This window comes from Phytophthora sojae, assembly GCF_000149755.1.
Source record: "Phytophthora sojae unplaced genomic scaffold PHYSOscaffold_3, whole genome shotgun sequence".
NCBI classification, from domain to species: Eukaryota; Oomycota; class Peronosporomycetes; order Peronosporales; family Peronosporaceae; genus Phytophthora; species Phytophthora sojae.
Window position 1 is genome coordinate 3,579,779 of NW_009258117.1, and position 16,562 is coordinate 3,596,340.

Genomic DNA, 16,562 nt, shown 5'->3' on the forward strand with positions numbered 1-16,562 from the left:
GATGTACAGTGACTCTGGCCTAAGCCGAAGCATGTCGGGGTAGTGGAGAATGGCGGTGGCGGTAAGTACGTCCACTACATCATCTCGCAAGCTGAGTCTCTCCGTGAACCCTTTCGCAGCCGAGAAAAGCCGGTCTTGAAGTAGGCGAATTCGATGCAGAACCAGAGGATCGAAGTCGTCCAGTGTAGGTATCCGCGGACTAGCTTTTAAATCTCATCCAGCTAACGACTTGCCGACGGTTTGATCTTCCTGCGTCGTGCCAACAATATAATTGAACGCTTTGCTCACAGCACTCATGCTCCAGCCTCCACGGTCTAGAATCCAAGGTGTGCTGATTTTGCTGTCACTATTCGCGTTTTGAGCAGCTCCACGCCGAAATGAATGCGATGATAGCCCTGGCGTCAGGTTAGTACCTTCGGTTTGGCAGACACCACTCCACTTCTGCAGTACGCGATTAACATACGCGTGAATTCCGGGGACTGTCGCTTTTTTCGCAGGTGCTTTTGGGGTCGGCGACTCAGGGTTGGAGGTTGCTGGGGACCTGGTCCGCGCATCAAGTAGTTCGCGGAGCGGTGTTTCGCCAAATTCAGTCGGCAGGAGCTCTTGTGTATCCCGAGGAAGTTGATCCATGAGAAACTCGCTTGGAGTCGACTCCATAATTGTAGCCAAAGCTAGTGCGTGAATTGGGCAAGACGAAAAATCGTTTGGGTCGTGAGAAATCGACGCTCCTTGATACGAGGCAGACTTCATGCGCTTAAAGGTGATAAATAGACACCCACCTGTGTACCACGATTAAAAATACACAAGGTCAAAACCAAATTAGGAAAAATAAAAAGACAAGTACTTACCAGGGTAAACAGCGACCTGGTTTTCACGAGACACAGTGTCTGAAGACCGACCCAGCAAATACCAAAGAATGTTGAGAAGGGCTGCATCCTGGTAGTCCTGCACAGATACAGCCCCCTTCAATATCGCTAAGCTGAGCGAGCGCAGGTCGCTTTTCGTGCACGGTGGGGCCTGGTGCGTAAAGTCTGTGCCTCGCTTGGAGCAGTACTTGTCGAGGAATGACGCAATCTTTTGCAGCCGACGACCCGATACAGCACTTAAAGCTGGAAACAGCTCGAGTAGGTGGTTCTTGACGTTGCCAAAGTAGCTGGCGACCGAGTTCTTGGATAGCAGCGAGCCCTTCGAGCTTTCTTTAAATGCTAAATACACTGCAAATTTGTCGAGAACAATGTAGAGAGTATCGCCAGTTGAATCCCCACCTACAAACTCATAGATGACGTTGACGGTGAAGCCCTCGGCGACCGCGAAGCGCTCAAGGCGTTGAGAGCCGTCGAGAGAGCCCGCTGGGAGTTCCCAGGTATGAGCGCTTTCGTCGACATGAGTCGTTTCTTGAGTGGTTGTGCTGCCTCGTCTGTCTGGCGCCCTCAAAATTAATATGTGTCCGAATATTGACGATATTTTCAGAATATTTGACTTACTGACTTTAACTATAGAAATATAAAATATTTTTCAGATGTTCGGACAAAATATGTCCGAATTGTCCGATTTGTTACTTACGGCACAGCATGAGATTTGAGGCACGTCGATTGGCTCACAAAATATGAGAAAGTCTTCTGATAGGCCAAGCGCTAGTGTACTATTGTAATGCGAAATTCTAGATGTCCGAACGGACACGATATTCTACCATACTTATGGTTGCTCTAACCACTCCCGGCATACAGCCTGATTCGGTGATATAGGTGGCGATTTTCGTGTCCTGGTTAACTGAGTCGGCACAACATGTTGGTATAAAAAAGTCGATTTCATACAAATGTCAAGTACAAATGATGATATGTGATATAAATACTTTCATGCACACAAAGTTTCCCGATTCGAATATACTGTTCTATGATTGGCTAAATAGGGCTGTATGCCTTGACATGTAGTATGCCTTGACAAAAGGAATGCGGTATTGAACTTGCTGTGCTCACCGAAAACACCACTACACATGACGGAGGGTCATTGGCTGCGGAAGATGCTGCACCGAGTTAGAGTACTGGAAGGCAGGAATGCGACGCCCCCACTTGCTTTAGTTGTCCCTACGCTGGTGTCGTTGTTGTCGTGGCGAGCTTGGCTTGCCACGAAAACCTTTTTGTTGTTGTTGCTAGTGCTTATGTTGGATCCTAGCCAACTTATGCGTTGAGGTTTGAATTGGTATGTTACACCGTATAACATAATACCAATGTGGCTTTGCTTGATATTTCGTTCAAATCATATTACTTCGAGTAGCAATGACGCCATCACTGCGGCCCGTGCAATGCAGGTGTCGCGGATAGTATTAGTGGCAGCGCTTGAGTCTAGACAGCGCTGGCGGCGAGAAGGGGTAACGCGACACCAACGTAGCTGGATCCATCTACAATGTGTGTACCAGCTAACGGCGTAACGAAGTCAATGCGACAGTACGTGGCAGCAAAGGCATGCAAATGGTTTGTCTACGCGTGCGTGTAGGAGGCACTGTAATGCGTCATCAATTGAAACGGTGCATTCTTCTTCGTACCATTGGCTACACTGCGCGACAAAAGGTTTGGGACAGCGACACTTTGTACAATATCTCAGCTTCTAGAAGGAGTTGTAGGATGTGACTTCGATATGTTTCTCCAATCAGATTGCTTTACACGCGACATATGACGCGCGCTCGGATTTCCCATTGGGTAGGGTGGCTCCCATACAAATATGTCGAATTGGCACCGCGACAAAACTTTGGGACAAAGATTTATCTTGATTAAATTATAGGTGCCTGTGATGGTGAGGACACGTTAACTATCAGGATCAAGTAAAACAAGGTCGCTAGTTGCTCTTAAATGGGCGGTGAGCGTGAGGACGTGCACCCCTGCTACCCAAACCGAGTCAATACAACGTGTACTAATGGTTTGGCAACTTGGAGTGCCTCCTGCCTCTCCTACTGAGCTCTAGTAGCCTTCAGGAGCCCTTCAAAATACGAAGGGCACTAAACCAATATGATTTGTATCAAAATATGTATTAACGGTAATACCATGTCTGTATTGCATCATGAGGGTCCAGGAAATACTCGGGGCAGCTCAGCTTTCTGTCGGCTATGTTATACTTCACCTGAGTAGTCCTAGTTACCATGGCGGATCCTGAAGTGTTGCTTCAACGCCCATAATGTGCGCTTCATCCTACTTCCTGTGCCCAAACCTGCAAATAGTTGACCTCACCATCACAGGCACCTATACTTTAATCAAGATAAATCTTTGTCCCAAAGTTTTGTCGCGGTGCCAATTCGACATATTTGTATGGGAGCCACCCTACCCAATGGGAAATCCGAGCGCGCGTCATATGTCGCGTGTAAAGCAATCTGATTGGAGAAACATATCGAAGTCACACAACTCCTTCTAGAAGCTGAGATATTGTACAAAGTGTCGCTGTCCCAAACCTTTTGTCGCGCAGTGTAGATATAGTTCTGCTATGATTGCTGGACGTGTGCAACAATGCAAAGATGGGCCTACCAATAACCGGGACATATTCTATGCTGTTTAGACCATCATAAGCGATGTGATATGACTTTTTTGCCTACCAGTACAGTTGCCTACTGGTACAGTACATAAGACACCTGTATGTTGAATATGTCAGACCTATGCCCACACGTCTGCTCTCGTACCCACCCCCAACCCGCACCTCAAACTCCGTACTTAGATGAAGGTGCATACAAAAAAAAGATGTTTGATTATGGGACAGGAAAAATATACACCTCGTATCTAGCCCGGGAAGTAAGGTTAAAAGTTAGTATTCTTGGTTTAGATCCCATGTCCTCTCAAAACTAATTTGTACACCTCAAGATTTAGGTAGTCTCTTGTAGAAGGGATCGTGCCCGTACAAAGGGTAAGTTGAGAAGAGCCCAAGGATGGTGAACGTCTGCAGTGCATGTCAATCCACGGACAAGGCGCTGTCTCGCTGCTCTCAGTGCAAATGGACCGCGTATTGCTCGAAAACGTGCCAACGGGACCACTGGAAGAATGGCCACCGACTCACGTGTGGAAAGTTGCGAGTGTGTCAACGGTTCCGTGACCTGGAGATGCGCTGGTGGAAGTCCCGACCGGCGGACGAGCTGCAGGCGTTCGTGGTGCGGTTCGGTCTGCAGCCCGAGTCCATGAGCTTCTTCGGCGAGGTGCTCTTCCTGCTCTGCAGCCTCAAGCCCTGCGTGTTGCTGTCCAACCTGCCTCCAACGTGGCGCCAGAGTTTCGCGAGCGACGTGGTCGTACCCAGCGGCCTGCTGCTAGAGGTGCAAGGTGCGATGCCAGCCACCGGTTCGTCACCATGCTCGGTGGCGTTGTATTCAGTCGGTATTCGTCTCGAGACGCCAGCCGAGTACGAGCTCACGGGCGATCTCGTGCTGGCTAATACGCTGCATCCAGAGTTCGCGGCCGCACAACGCACCCTCCGCCTCGCTGCCGTCACACTACACGCGACAGCAGGCGTGCAAGTAGCTACAGTGGACACTACAAGCGCGTCGAGGCTAGTGCAGGAGCAGGAGCTGGCGTGGGCCTTGGACTACCCCGTCGCGTTGAGTGAGTGCAACGAGGAAGCGCCGATGGTCGAGGTAAGCACACTTGCGCTACGAGCCTCCGTGAAGTTGGCGCTCACGTTTTTCATGCTTGTCTGTTGCAGGTTGGGTATTTCCTGGAGGAAGGAAAGCAGCGCGTGCTGTTGACGTCGTACTGCGCCATGGCGGCAGCTCTCCATACACACCGCGTGCAACAGCACTTCCAGCGGTATCGAGCTTCCAGCGGAGGACTTCGGCTGGTGTTGCAGACGTCACAGATCTAGCAAGCGCGATCAGCGTGAACACTTCCGACCAATTCAGTCTTCTGTCTCGAGTACAGTATTCACTTACGGCTTGCAGAATGGTAGCTTTTCATACATATACACAGATAACCAAATAGTACACGCGCCAATAGATTAATGAGTCGCTAAGGGTTCAGGCCATCGGCTGCCTCCGTCTGCACTGCAGGTACAGCGGGCACCGCGTCGAGCTGGCGCAGGTACTTCCTGATCTCCCTGGCCTCCTTCTCGATCTCGCGCAGCCTCTTTGTCGCCTTCTGGCGCATCGTCTCCACGCGCGCTCGCTCCGCGTCCGCGTCCACCGCGTGCTCCATCCCTGGTTGCATCTGCCCTTGAGCCGCAGCAGCGCTCGTCGCTCCGCCCTCCACCATCACCGCAAGTCCGACGGGGACAGGCGCCGGTACCATGACCGCGCCCTCCACTGCGTCCTCCCTGTCCTTCTGGAAGCTCAGCCCGTGGCGCTTCATGAAGCGCGTGAGCCAGCCCACCGACAGGTTGTGCGCCGGCGCGTCGGGCAGCTCGTCCAGGATCTCCCGCGCGCGCGTGTTGAGCAGGCGGCGCGTGAGCCGCACGTCGCTCTGCTGGCAGTCGACCACGTACTGCTCCAGGCGCGTCTCCAGCTCCTGCGAGCGCACGCAGGGCCGGCGGCCCTTGGCCGACACGTTGCCGCTCAGGCGCTTGGCCTCGATGTCGGCCGCGGCCTTGACGATGTTGCGGATGGTCTGGCGCGTTGGCGCCACCGACAGCTCGAAGCGCGCCTTGGTCCACTCGGCCAGCTGCGTGTAGCTCATGCCGGGCTCGCGCCGGTGCTGCGCGATGACCTCGCACTTCTGCTCGATGGTGAGCCACTTGCCCTTGGTGCTCATGGTCTCCGCTGCTCTGCTGGACTGGGCAGATATTGTATTGTGAGGGGCTAGTCTCTTGAAGAGGGGATTGGCCCGCGTAGAGAGGATAGAACCCAGATGGCTGCGACTTGCTGCGACCGAGATGACGCCGAGAAGCGGTGAGCGCATGAGCGTGCAAAGCTTCAGGAAGAAGCCGAGGGCCCGAGCTGGCGTGCTGATACGTTGTTATCGCGGCGCGGCTCAACTTGACCACCGAGAGCGATGCGTCGTGTTGATGATGTCAACTCGACACCCGACACTCGATGAAAAATCGAGCTGGCGAGGTGACGAAGGTGGCGGCAATTGACAGCGGCGCCGACCGCGCTCGAGCTTACAAATATCCGGGGCCAACGATATGTTGCTGGCAGCAACTTGCTGCTGAGCTTCATAGCTACTTGATGTACCGTGTCCACCGCAAGGTAGTATCAGCTCCATTTTGACGGGTGGCTCGTTGGTCCACGTGGGACGCGCCAAGTCTGGCGAATGCTTCCCACCTCGCCACACCTATAAGTTAACAGTGCCAGTAGCACCGCGCTCCTTTTCCTACCCGGAGGCTTCGTTGCGGCAGGGTGTCCTTGAAGATGATGGCACGCAAGGCGACCAAGCGACCGAGCGCTGGCCGCCGCGGCCAGTTCGACCCAGTGACTGGAGACCGGTTGAAGAAGCAATGCGCAGCCTTCACTACAAGCGCCTGCACTGCGCATTGACGAACAGCACCTCGGTCAGCATTGGCCAGCGTTGCGAACGTCCCGCACAAGTCGCAGCAAAACAACGCTTCAACACCCCTGGTATGGGCATACACGTATAGCCGGGGATTAACTTGGTTTCAGTATGTCTGGCAGAGTCGGGTGCAAAGAGCATGCTGCCAAATGCCGAGGGGCTGTCGGCAGCTGATCGCGGCGGGCCCGGACAACTGGACGGCGCTCCCCCACTTCCGGTTCCGCCCAGCAAGGTAAGGCTAAACCCAGGCCGGTAAGACGCGCTGCTTCCTGCTGCGCGCCCGCTCTAGCCTCTCGACCGGGCAGCGCCGTTTCGCCCCAAGCGCCAGCCGCCGGCCCTCACTCTCGCTTCGGCACCCCCTCGGCCGCCATGAGCGCGTCCTGGGACTCGGACCTGTCCTCGATCATCGAGAAGACCAACAACAACCTCAAGCTGCTGCGCAAGATCGGCGACAAGCCGCAGGTGCGCGCGCCCGACGTGTCCATGACGGCGCCCACGCTCGCGCGCTCGGGCTCCGCGTCGGGCTCCGTGTCCTCGCACTCGTCGGCCCGCCCACGCGCGTACGTCGGCGCCCAGGACGACGCCGGCTCCGTGTCCTCGCGCTCCTCGGCCCGCCCGCGCGCCTTCATCCGCGGCGACGACGACACCAGCTCCATGGGATCGCACGGCTCGGCCCGCCCCAAGGCCTACGTGCGCGGCGACGACGACACGGGCTCCATGGGCTCGCACACGTCGGCGCGCCCGCGCGTGTACGTGGGAGACGACGGCACAGGCTCCGTGTCTTCGCACTCGTCAGCTCGGCCTAAGGCCTTCATCCGCGCGGATGATGATAGTGGTTCCGTTTCGTCACGCGCCTCAGCTCGGCCCAAAGCCTTCATCCGCGCGGACGACGACTCGGGCTCCGTGTCGTCACGCGCGTCCGCCAGACCCAAGGCCTTCATTCGCGCAGACGATGACAGCGGCTCCGTGTCCTCGCGTGCCTCGGCCCGACCCAAGGCCTTCGTACGCGGCGACGACGACACCGGCTCCATGTCCAGCAACCAGGGCCTGGGCCGTTCGCGCCTCGACTCGGGCCACGGCAGCGTGGCCAGCGCCTCCGGCCGTCCGCACGTGGGCATCGCCGGTGGCGGCGGCTTGACGGCCGCTATGCTGCAGCAGCACCGGGCGTCTGCGGGCGGCGCTGGCGCCATGGCCATGGCCGACCTGGGCGCCCCGCGGCCGCGTTACGACTTAGACGAGACGCGCTCCATGAGTGGCGCTTCGTCACGCCTCAGCCGCCGCCTTGGAGCAGACGGGCGCGTGCCGCACGCGCGTCCTCTCGGCGCCAGCATGGGCCCCCGCATCCGCGTCCCGGACTCCGACATCCCCAGCGACGTCCCAAAGCACGTCATCGAAGAGGTCAAGAAGAGCCTGGAGACCCACTTCGCGTCCCGCAACGGCGCTGTGGACAAGAAAGTCGCCGACCTGCGCACGGACGTGGCCGGCCTGACCACGCAGACGTCGTCGCTGGCCTCGCAAATCACGGAGCTGCGCGACGCCGTGTTGGTGTCGGCCAACAGCCACCCGTCGGCTAGCGCGCCCTCGGTCTCCGACCCCAAGATCATCGCTAGCGTGCAGGCCAATGCCGCCGCCATCGCTCGCCTCGAAGAGCACAGCGCAGACCTGCTTGGCCGCAAAGTGAGCGTGGACCGCGAGCTGGCGGAGCTCGGATCCCGCGTCAAGGCGCTGTCGTCCTCGACCATGAAGATCTCGACGCTGGAGGACAACATTGAGGCGCTGGTGGCCAACCGCCAGAAACAGGAGCAGGGTCTGTTCAAGCTCGCAGACAGGGTGCAGCTCATGCACCGCCAGATGGGCAGCTTGGTGGACATGAAGGCGGTGGAGAACCTGTTGAGCATCCGTCTCACGCGCGAGTTCCGCGAGATGGAGGACCGCCTGGCCCAGAATGTCATGCGCATGGCCGAGAAGATGGAGCAGAAGGTCTCGAGCCTCGAGAAGCAGTCGTTCTCGCAGCGCCAGGAGAGTCTGGCGGCCCTTAAGAACGACCTGTCGGACGATATCCAGCGTCTGCAGAGCTCGGCGCTGCGCAAGAGCGACCTGCTCCCGCTGCAGAACGCGCAGACGCAGAGCAAGGAGGACCTGGTCCAGCTCTCCAGCGCGCTGGACCGCCAGGAGAAGAAGCTGCAGGATGCCAAGCTGGCAAGCGCTACACTTCGTGACGAGCTGGCTGACGCGCGCACTGAGCTCAACAAGGCGCTGCAGAGCCAGCAGCGCAGCGCGGCTGCGGTGATGGAGGAAAAGCTGGAGCAGATTGCCAGCAGCAACAAGGAGAAGTCCAACAAGTTCGATGATCAGCTGTCGGAGCTCGCCAAGAAGCAGAAGAAGCTGGAGGAGGCGACCAAGAACCTGCAGGAGACGATGAGCCAGGTGAAGGTGGAGGCCAGCCAGCGGCTGAGCCGTAGCTCGGCCGACAGGGAGGAGGAGAACGACAAGCTTCGCCAGCGCTTGGCCCGCTCGGTGGCGGAGCTGGAGGCGCTGGCTACCACCAAGGCTGAAGTGGAGCGCCGTTTCGCTAGCGAGGAGCAGCAGTTCCAGGCTAGACTGAAGGAGCTTCGCAGTTCGCTGACCGAGACGGAGAAGCAGAAGGAGGATCAACGTCTGGAGCTGATGCAGAAGCTGCAGGAGGAGAGCAAGCTGATGGGTGTGGCGCAGGGCAAGAACTCGCTGTTGGAGAACCTGCTCGCGCGTGAAAAGGCGGAGAACGAGGAGAAGAACGAGTTGGTGCGCAAGTCGAAGAAGGAAGTTGCCGAGGTGCGTGAACAGATCCGCAACCTGGAGAGCGAGAAGGAGAAGAAGGTCCGCCAGTTGACGTCGGAGCTGCAGGCGAAGCAGACGCAAGTCGGACTTCTGACCAAGACTCTGAAGCGTATCGAGACGGCGTCCGCTAAGATGCTGGATCTGTCGAAGCGTGAGGCCAAGACTGTTCGTCGTGTGAAGGCTACGAAGGAGCACGAGCTGTTCATCGCGCAGCTGAAGCTGAAGGAGATGGAGCGTGTTGCTCGGGCACTCCAGAACGGTGACGAGATGAAGAAGCAGGCTGCCCTCACCGCTGCCAGCACTGAAGAGCGCAACGAACTGGAGAAGTTGCTGCTTGAAAGCCAGCTTGAGAAGGACGAGCTGAAGCAGGAGCTGGAAGAGATGACTGAGGAGTTCAACGCAGCTAAGGAGAGCCAGAAGGTGATCATGGAAGACACTATCACCAAGCTGTCCAGCGACTACGACGAGAAGATTGGCGAGCTAAAGCAGCAGATTGCGGGCAAGGAGCAGGCCATGCGTCAGCTGCGCGACACGCTGGTTGAGAAGAGCAACCTTGACGCGCTTGAGGACGAACTGGCTGCGCTGAAGGACGAGAAGAACGATCTGCTGGAGCAGATCCAGCGCGCGCAGATCGAGCACGAGCGTGTCACTCTGAGCACGGAGACGAACCTCCGTCTGGAGCACGCAACGCAGTTTGCCGCGATGAAGTCGAAGTTTGAGGAGCGTATCTCAGAGCTGGAGGGTGCTCAGTCCGAACTCGAGACGACCAAGGCCACGATCACTGAGCTGGAGAAGGAGCTCGAGAAGCAGGAGGCTCTGCACCAGCGTGAGGTATCGACTCTGACGCACGAGGTCAAGGAGGCTCGCAGCAAGATCGACGAGTGCACGGCCCAGATTCTGGAGCTGGAGGAGACGAAGACGCGTCTGGAGGGAGAGGTGTCTCAGATGGAGGCCAACATTGGTGGCGCCTCTGCTGAGAAGGAGGAGGAGCTGGCTGTAATTAAGGGTCAGATGCAGGCCGAAGTCGACAGGCTTCGCGCTGAGCTCAGCGAGGTGTCGAGCACTCTGGAGGAGAAGCATACGCAGCTGAAGGAGGCCAAGCAGTCGGACGAGACCAACCGGCAGAAGCTGGTTGAGATGGCGATGGCGCAGGAGGAGATGCAGAGCCGCTACGTCTCTCAGATCGACTCGCTTACGCTGAAGCTGAACCAGGAGCGTGAGAGCTCTCGTGCTCGCGAGCAGGACCTGGAGGACACCATCGACAAGCTGAACGCGGATGTCAAGTCGCTGAAGGCGGTGTCGAACAAGGAGCTGGAGGCTGCTCGTTCCGAGCTGACGGACCAGATCACCGAGTTGACGACGGCGCTGAAGGCTTCCCAGCACCGCGAGCAGCAGCTCCAGTCGCGTCTCAAGCGTATTCTGGAGGAGTTGGTTCAGGCCGCGAACGCGTCCGGCGATAACGAAGTGATCGAGGAGAGTGGCGATATGAGCGACGACGACGCTATCACGCACCACCTTGACGCCCTGTACGCGACGCACCGTCGCACTGCGCACGAGCTGGAACGTCTCCAGGCTGAATACGAGCTGACTGTGAAGCAGGCGGCAGCCGACAGCGCTACGGCGCAGGAGCTGGACAGCCAGGTCAAGGAGCACGAGACACAGATCCGCGAGCTCGAGTCTGTCGTGGAGCAGCTCCGCGAGGAGCTGAAGGAACAGTACCACAAGTCCGCTATCATTGCCAAGGGATCGGATGAGTTCAGCGAGGAGATGGTGACTCTGCGTGAGGAGAAGCGCCAGCTTGAGCGTCAGTTGCAGGAGGAGGAGAAGGACCGCGCTAAGCGCGAGGTGTCGTACCAGCGACGCACGGAGATGAAGGAGCGCGAAGTGGAGGAGCTCCGTACCGAGAACAAGACGCTGACAGCCGCTGTGGCAGCCGTCCGTGAGAAGATCCGCGCGGTTGAGAACGTCAAGTACCACGACCTGGGCGAGCTGCAGAGCAAACTCAAGGACCTCGAAGAGCGCACTGCCGCGCTCACGCCGGACGAGAACAACGTCGCTAACCTGGAGAAGGACTTCACTGCTACCCGCCAGGAGATTGTGACGCTGACGGCCGAAGTGCAGTCGCTGTACCAGAAGCTGACGGCTTGCTGCGGCATCATGGAGTGGAGCGAGCTCCGCGCCAGCGTCTTTGACGAAGAGGAGAAGCTGACTCGCGTCCGTGCCGAGAGCGCTCGTGAGATGGCCAAGGTCCAGTCGGTAGAGCAGGAAGTGCTGATGAACGCCGAGTTCCTGAACGCGCTGCTTGTGGCCCACGGTTCGGGTAGCGATAGCAACCTACTGAACGATTTCCGGTGGATGCAGAAGTACGCGTCGATTGCCCCTGAGATTGTGGAGAAGCTCCGGAACGTGGAGTCGCGGTTACGAGACGCTGTGTTGGACCTTCACGATGGATCGACTTCGGTCTTCCCGGATGGAGTTTCCAAGGCTCGCGTTAGCGGCGTGAGTACGGATGACGGAGTGGTCCCGGCTGCCCCAAGCTCGCAGAACTCGTCTGTGGACGGCGCGGCGATTGCGCTTGCGCTGGAGAAGGCGAAGGAGAACTACTTTGACGAGTCGGAGCAGCAATTAGATGAGGAGGGTGTCAAGCACGACGTGGATCAGCCTGACGTGGAGCAGGAGAGCCCTGTGGATGTCGAGGCAGAAGGTGCGAGTTCTGACAATGTGGATGGGGAGGGGGAGGATTCGATTGGCGACTTAAGTCATGACGAATCCGGAACTGATGCTGAGTTGGGGGTCGCTGAACATGTTGTGCGTGCTGAGCAGGAAATAAGCCGTGAGGAGCGAGCTGTAGCGATGTCTAACCTTGATGACGATGAAGATTCTAGCGATGATGTTGCGGAGGACAGTTTCAAGAGCAGGCAGGATAGGAGTGACGATGATGATGAAGGTGGTGATGGCGTCGGTGGACTGGAGTCGAGTGTCGACCGCAAGATTGAGGAGGCCAAGACTGCGTCCAGGTGGAGCTCGCTGGGCTTTCGTGGCGATGGCGAGGACGACTACATGGATGAAGTGGAGAGGCTGATGCTGGAGCAGAGTCTTGCGCACTCTAGTAAGCAGGTGAACCCACGTATTGATAATGAATTTGATAGCAGTGATGAATTTGCACATGATAATGAACTTGCTCGTGACAAGACGGAGCAGAAGCAGACAGCAGTGACTAATGATGGTGGTGATGATGATGAACTGGACGCCAGCGCAGACATTAACACAAGTCATGAAGCAGCTGATCGGCTTGAACAGAGTGACGCGCAGCAAGGCGCAAGCTCAGAGCAAGGGGCTGTGCTTGATGATAAGCTAATAGACGAGGTCTCGTCCGATGGTTCTGAGCTGGAGGATGGTGGTCGTGCAGCCGGCACGGACATGAACACAAACTCTATGACAATTGTTCAGACTGAACAGAGCGATGCTGAGCTAGATGCTAGCCAAGACGCGAGCTCGCAGCAAGAGGAAGGGGAAGAGGATGAGCAGGAGCTGGATCCTCTCGAGGAGAGCTCGTTCGATAATGCCATGATGGCTGCACTCGAAGGCAACGAACCAAACTCTTATAACGTGGAGCATCGCTCAATGCGCGGCGATGAAGTAGAAGAAGCTGACAAGTCGGGCTCCGATGGCTTTGTAGCGCAGGACGCCATGGCGGAGAGCTCGTTCGATGACTCGATGATGTCGGAAAGGGATGAGGATGAAAGTATGGACACTCGCAACAACCTTGACTCTGATGTCGGTGCTGGGCATGACAGCGCGGTTGGGAAGCCAACGCCAGTTGAGCACAACGCGCAGCTGGAAAACTCATTTGATGGTGGTGATGATCTGTCGGACAGCGAGATTTCAGTTAATGAGCGTACACTTGAAAAACATGACGAAGGCGAGCATGCACTTGAAGAATCGACAGCATCAAGCGCTAGTCACGCCGCTGCGAATGAAGATACATTTGACGAATTAGTGACAGACCACCATGAGGATGAGGTAGAAGACTCAGCATCTAGCGTGGAAAAGAGTGTGGCCGGAGCTCGGTATCACGAAGGCAGCGATGTCGAAGTTTCAGCGTCAAGCGTGGAGATTGGCGCAATGGCGGATCGATATGAACAAGGCGAATCACTAGAGGAATCAACACCAAGCGTGGCGAACGATGTGGCTGGGTACCGCGATACCAAGGATAAGGATAACGCATTGGAAGAATCATCGCCAGCATTGAGCGAGGGGAGCGATGTAGTGGACGACCGACTCAAGGAAGACGTGGCACTGCGTAACATGTCGTCCAGTGAGGAGAGGGCTGTTCCCGCTCATGAGAACGACTCTGACGAGGACAGCGCACTAGAAGGATCAGCCTTAAGCTTGATAGGTGATGATGCGTTGGAAGAATCATCAGCAAGTGTAACGAGCAAAGCGATGGACGAAGAACTACCAGATAACTACGAAGTACCAGACGAAGAACCACCATCCAACGCTACGAGAAGCACTTACGCACAGCAACATTACGAAGATAATACCATGTTGGGAGATTCAGCGTCGTCTAGCTTGGAAAACGTTGGCGCAGAAGTACACGATGACGACCCCCAGGCAGTAGAAGGCTCAGCTTTGAGTGTGGAAAATGCAGAGGTTGCAGACCAACTTCATGCACCTGACGAGTTGGAAGAATCGGTTGGTAGTGTGGGTTACGGCGACGAGCATGACATATCGGAGGCATCATCATCGAACACTGCGAGAAGCCAGTCGATGAGTGAGCCCCATGAAGACGATGCTTCAGCATCGAGACTGGAAAGCAATGCCCATGAAGCTACCAGATATACTCACGGTGGTCCGTTGTCATCACAGCCTGATGAAGATGATGGTGTCCACCGCCACGATGAACGGGGCCGACTGGTTGTTTCCCACTCGGATCCACTCGCTGTGAGTTCGTTTGATGAGGATAATCTCTCGGATCAGAACGAAGAGGAGAACAGTGCGGGTTCTGAACCAACCTCACAGCCAACGAAGCACTCGCCCCATGATGAAGACGAGGACGAGTGGTCTGAAGAGCAACTTCGTGCAGCTGAGCGTTCGCTAGACAGCGCCGTAATGACGGGCGATGACAACGACGATAGTGACAGTGTTGTAGCAGCAGCAGCAGCGGTAGCACCACCACCAGCCCCAGCCATGTCCCGTCGCATAGAAGACGACGGAGACAGCTCAGAGGAAGAGGAGACGATGCCTGTGCCAAGCCAACCGACCTTCTCATCGAGCCTTAGTCGATTCGGCATGGGAGGTCGTGGTTTGAACCTTGAGGAAGACGATGACATGGATGAAGTTGAGCGTCTACTCCTTGAACAAAGTCAATCCACCAAGAAGACACTGCCGCAGCTGAATAGATTCACTACCGCACGAGCAATTACTACGGATGAGTTCGGAGAAACATCGCTTCAGTATCAGAGTGGCAATGACGATGAGTTTGGTGAAGCGTCGATTCAATCGCGTGAAGACGACGAATTTGAAGACGAGGCCTCGATCCAGTCGACTGAAAGCGAGAATAAAGCACTGAGTGGCCGACAGCCGAGCTCCTCAAGCGTGCACGAGGACGAATTTGGCGAGGCATCAATTCGCTCCAGTCCGCGTGACGACAATGACATCGGCGAGGCCTCGATCAAATCTAATGCCGATGAATCTGGAGAACGCTTCGTTCAATCCCATGAGAGCAGGCTTGATGGAGCATCGGCCACTACGGGGTCGCGCAAAGTTGGCGTGTCTGGGGTCGCTTCGATGCTATCCAGATTGCAGGATGCCGATGAGTTTAGTGAGTCGTCCTTCAAGTCGCAGAGTATAAGCGAGTTTGGCCCAGTATCGATTCAGTCCCGACGCCATGACGACGATACGTTCGGCCAGGTATCCCAGGTAGAGGACGAATTCGATGAGTGCTCGACCCGCTCGCTTGAAGGAGACACGGATGGAATAAATAACAATTTCGGTACTCAGCACGAGGTCGAGGCAACTGCAATGCCATCGCGATCGGGAGAGTCGAACACAACCTTGGAGAGAGATTTGGCCCGAGGCCGAGATGATGACGAGGATGAACTAGAACAAGCAGGCGCACTAGAAGAATCGTCCTCGAGCATGAACGATGACGCCGTAGCGAGCAATCCCATGATGGAAGAATCCGGTTCCAGCTTGGAACGCGTGAGTGCAGATGTCGATAATGCGTTAGAAGACTCGGCTTCGAGTGTGGAAAATGCAGCACTGGCTCATCACCTCCATGAAGCTGACGCTCTGGACGAGTCAATCGGTGGCACAGAGCTCGATGCATCTCTATCAAACCCAGCGAGTGGTGCGTTCATGAGCCAACCTGACGAAGATGATGCGCTTGAAAGACTCGCATCCAGGCTGGCAGGCGATGTAAGTGCACAGCCCGTGATCTCCCGGCATACCTTTGGGAGCCGATATACCTACGATGATCCACAGCATGATGAAGACGATGGTGCCCGCTACCGCAATGAGCGTGTGAGCGCAGTCGCTGTCTCTCATGCGGATCCACTCGCAGAGAGCTCGTTTGATGAGGATGTTGCGTTGGATCTCGAGCAGGAGCGTAGTGTGAACTCGGAGTCAACTGTGCAGCCAACGAAACGCATGGACAATGGTGAAGACGAGGGTGAGTGGTCGGAAGAGCAGCTTCGTGCAGCCGAGCGTTCTCTGAGCAGCGCCATAACGAAGGGCGATGGCGACGACGATAGCGAAAGCGGGGAAGTAGCAGCAGCAGCGCCAGCGATGGCGCTTCGCATGGAGGACGACGAAGGAAGTTCGGAGGAAGAGGAGACGATGACTGTGCAGAGTCCACCGACATTCTCATCGGGCCTAAGTCGCTTTGGCATGGGAACCCGCCGCCTGAATCTCGAAGAAGACGATGACATGGATGAAGTTGAGCGCCTACTTCTGGAACAAAGTCGATCCACTATGAAGACGCAGCGACTACCACAGTTAAGTCGACTCACAAGGCCAATTGCTACTGACGATGACGAGTTTGGAGAGACATCGCTTCAGTCCCAGAGCTGCAATGATGACAATGAGTTCGGTGAAACTTCGCTTCAATCGCGTGGAGACGACCTTGGAGAGGCCTCGATCCAGTCAACTGAAAGCGAGAGTAAGGGACTTCGTGGTAGCGCGCCGATCGCTTCTATCGCGCATGAGGAGGACGAGTTTGGAGAGACATCACTTCGCTCCATTTCCCGTGGCGAAGACCAATTCGGCGGGGTCTCGATCGTGTCTCGGTCG

General features: G+C 56.4%; 5 protein-coding genes across 5 annotated transcripts; 2 read left to right on the plus strand and 3 right to left on the minus strand.

The window, feature by feature from the left end:
- Positions 1 to 213: 213 nt before the first annotated feature.
- On the minus strand, positions 214 to 942 carry PHYSODRAFT_496127 (hypothetical protein; the record flags this gene model as incomplete). The annotated part of the gene is made up of 2 exons (XM_009524813.1): positions 214 to 779; positions 849 to 942. Coding segments are annotated over 2 exons (660 nt in total), but the record flags the coding sequence as incomplete, so codon positions are not given.
- Positions 943 to 1,050: 108 nt separating this feature from the next.
- PHYSODRAFT_431418 (hypothetical protein) lies at positions 1,051 to 1,260 on the minus strand (the record flags this gene model as incomplete). Its single annotated transcript, XM_009524814.1, has 1 exon — positions 1,051 to 1,260. A coding segment is annotated over one exon (210 nt), but the record flags the coding sequence as incomplete, so codon positions are not given.
- A 2,647-nt stretch (positions 1,261 to 3,907) lies between these two features.
- PHYSODRAFT_313078 (hypothetical protein) lies at positions 3,908 to 4,830 on the plus strand (the record flags this gene model as incomplete). The annotated part of the gene is made up of 3 exons (XM_009524815.1): positions 3,908 to 4,258; positions 4,361 to 4,603; positions 4,672 to 4,830. The coding sequence occupies 3 exons, from the start codon at positions 3,908 to 3,910 to the stop codon at positions 4,828 to 4,830; spliced, it is 753 nt and encodes a 250-aa protein (XP_009523110.1).
- Positions 4,831 to 4,973: 143 nt separating this feature from the next.
- PHYSODRAFT_492447 (hypothetical protein) lies at positions 4,974 to 5,711 on the minus strand (the record flags this gene model as incomplete). The annotated part of the gene is made up of 2 exons (XM_009524816.1): positions 4,974 to 5,207; positions 5,250 to 5,711. The coding sequence occupies 2 exons, from the start codon at positions 5,709 to 5,711 to the stop codon at positions 4,974 to 4,976; spliced, it is 696 nt and encodes a 231-aa protein (XP_009523111.1).
- A 1,107-nt stretch (positions 5,712 to 6,818) lies between these two features.
- Positions 6,819 to 16,394, plus strand: PHYSODRAFT_440831 (hypothetical protein; the record flags this gene model as incomplete). The annotated part of the gene is made up of 6 exons (XM_009524817.1): positions 6,819 to 12,479; positions 12,774 to 13,164; positions 13,273 to 13,454; positions 13,923 to 14,634; positions 15,313 to 15,625; positions 15,884 to 16,394. Coding segments are annotated over 6 exons (7,770 nt in total), but the record flags the coding sequence as incomplete, so codon positions are not given.
- Between the last annotated feature and the right edge of the window lie 168 nt (positions 16,395 to 16,562).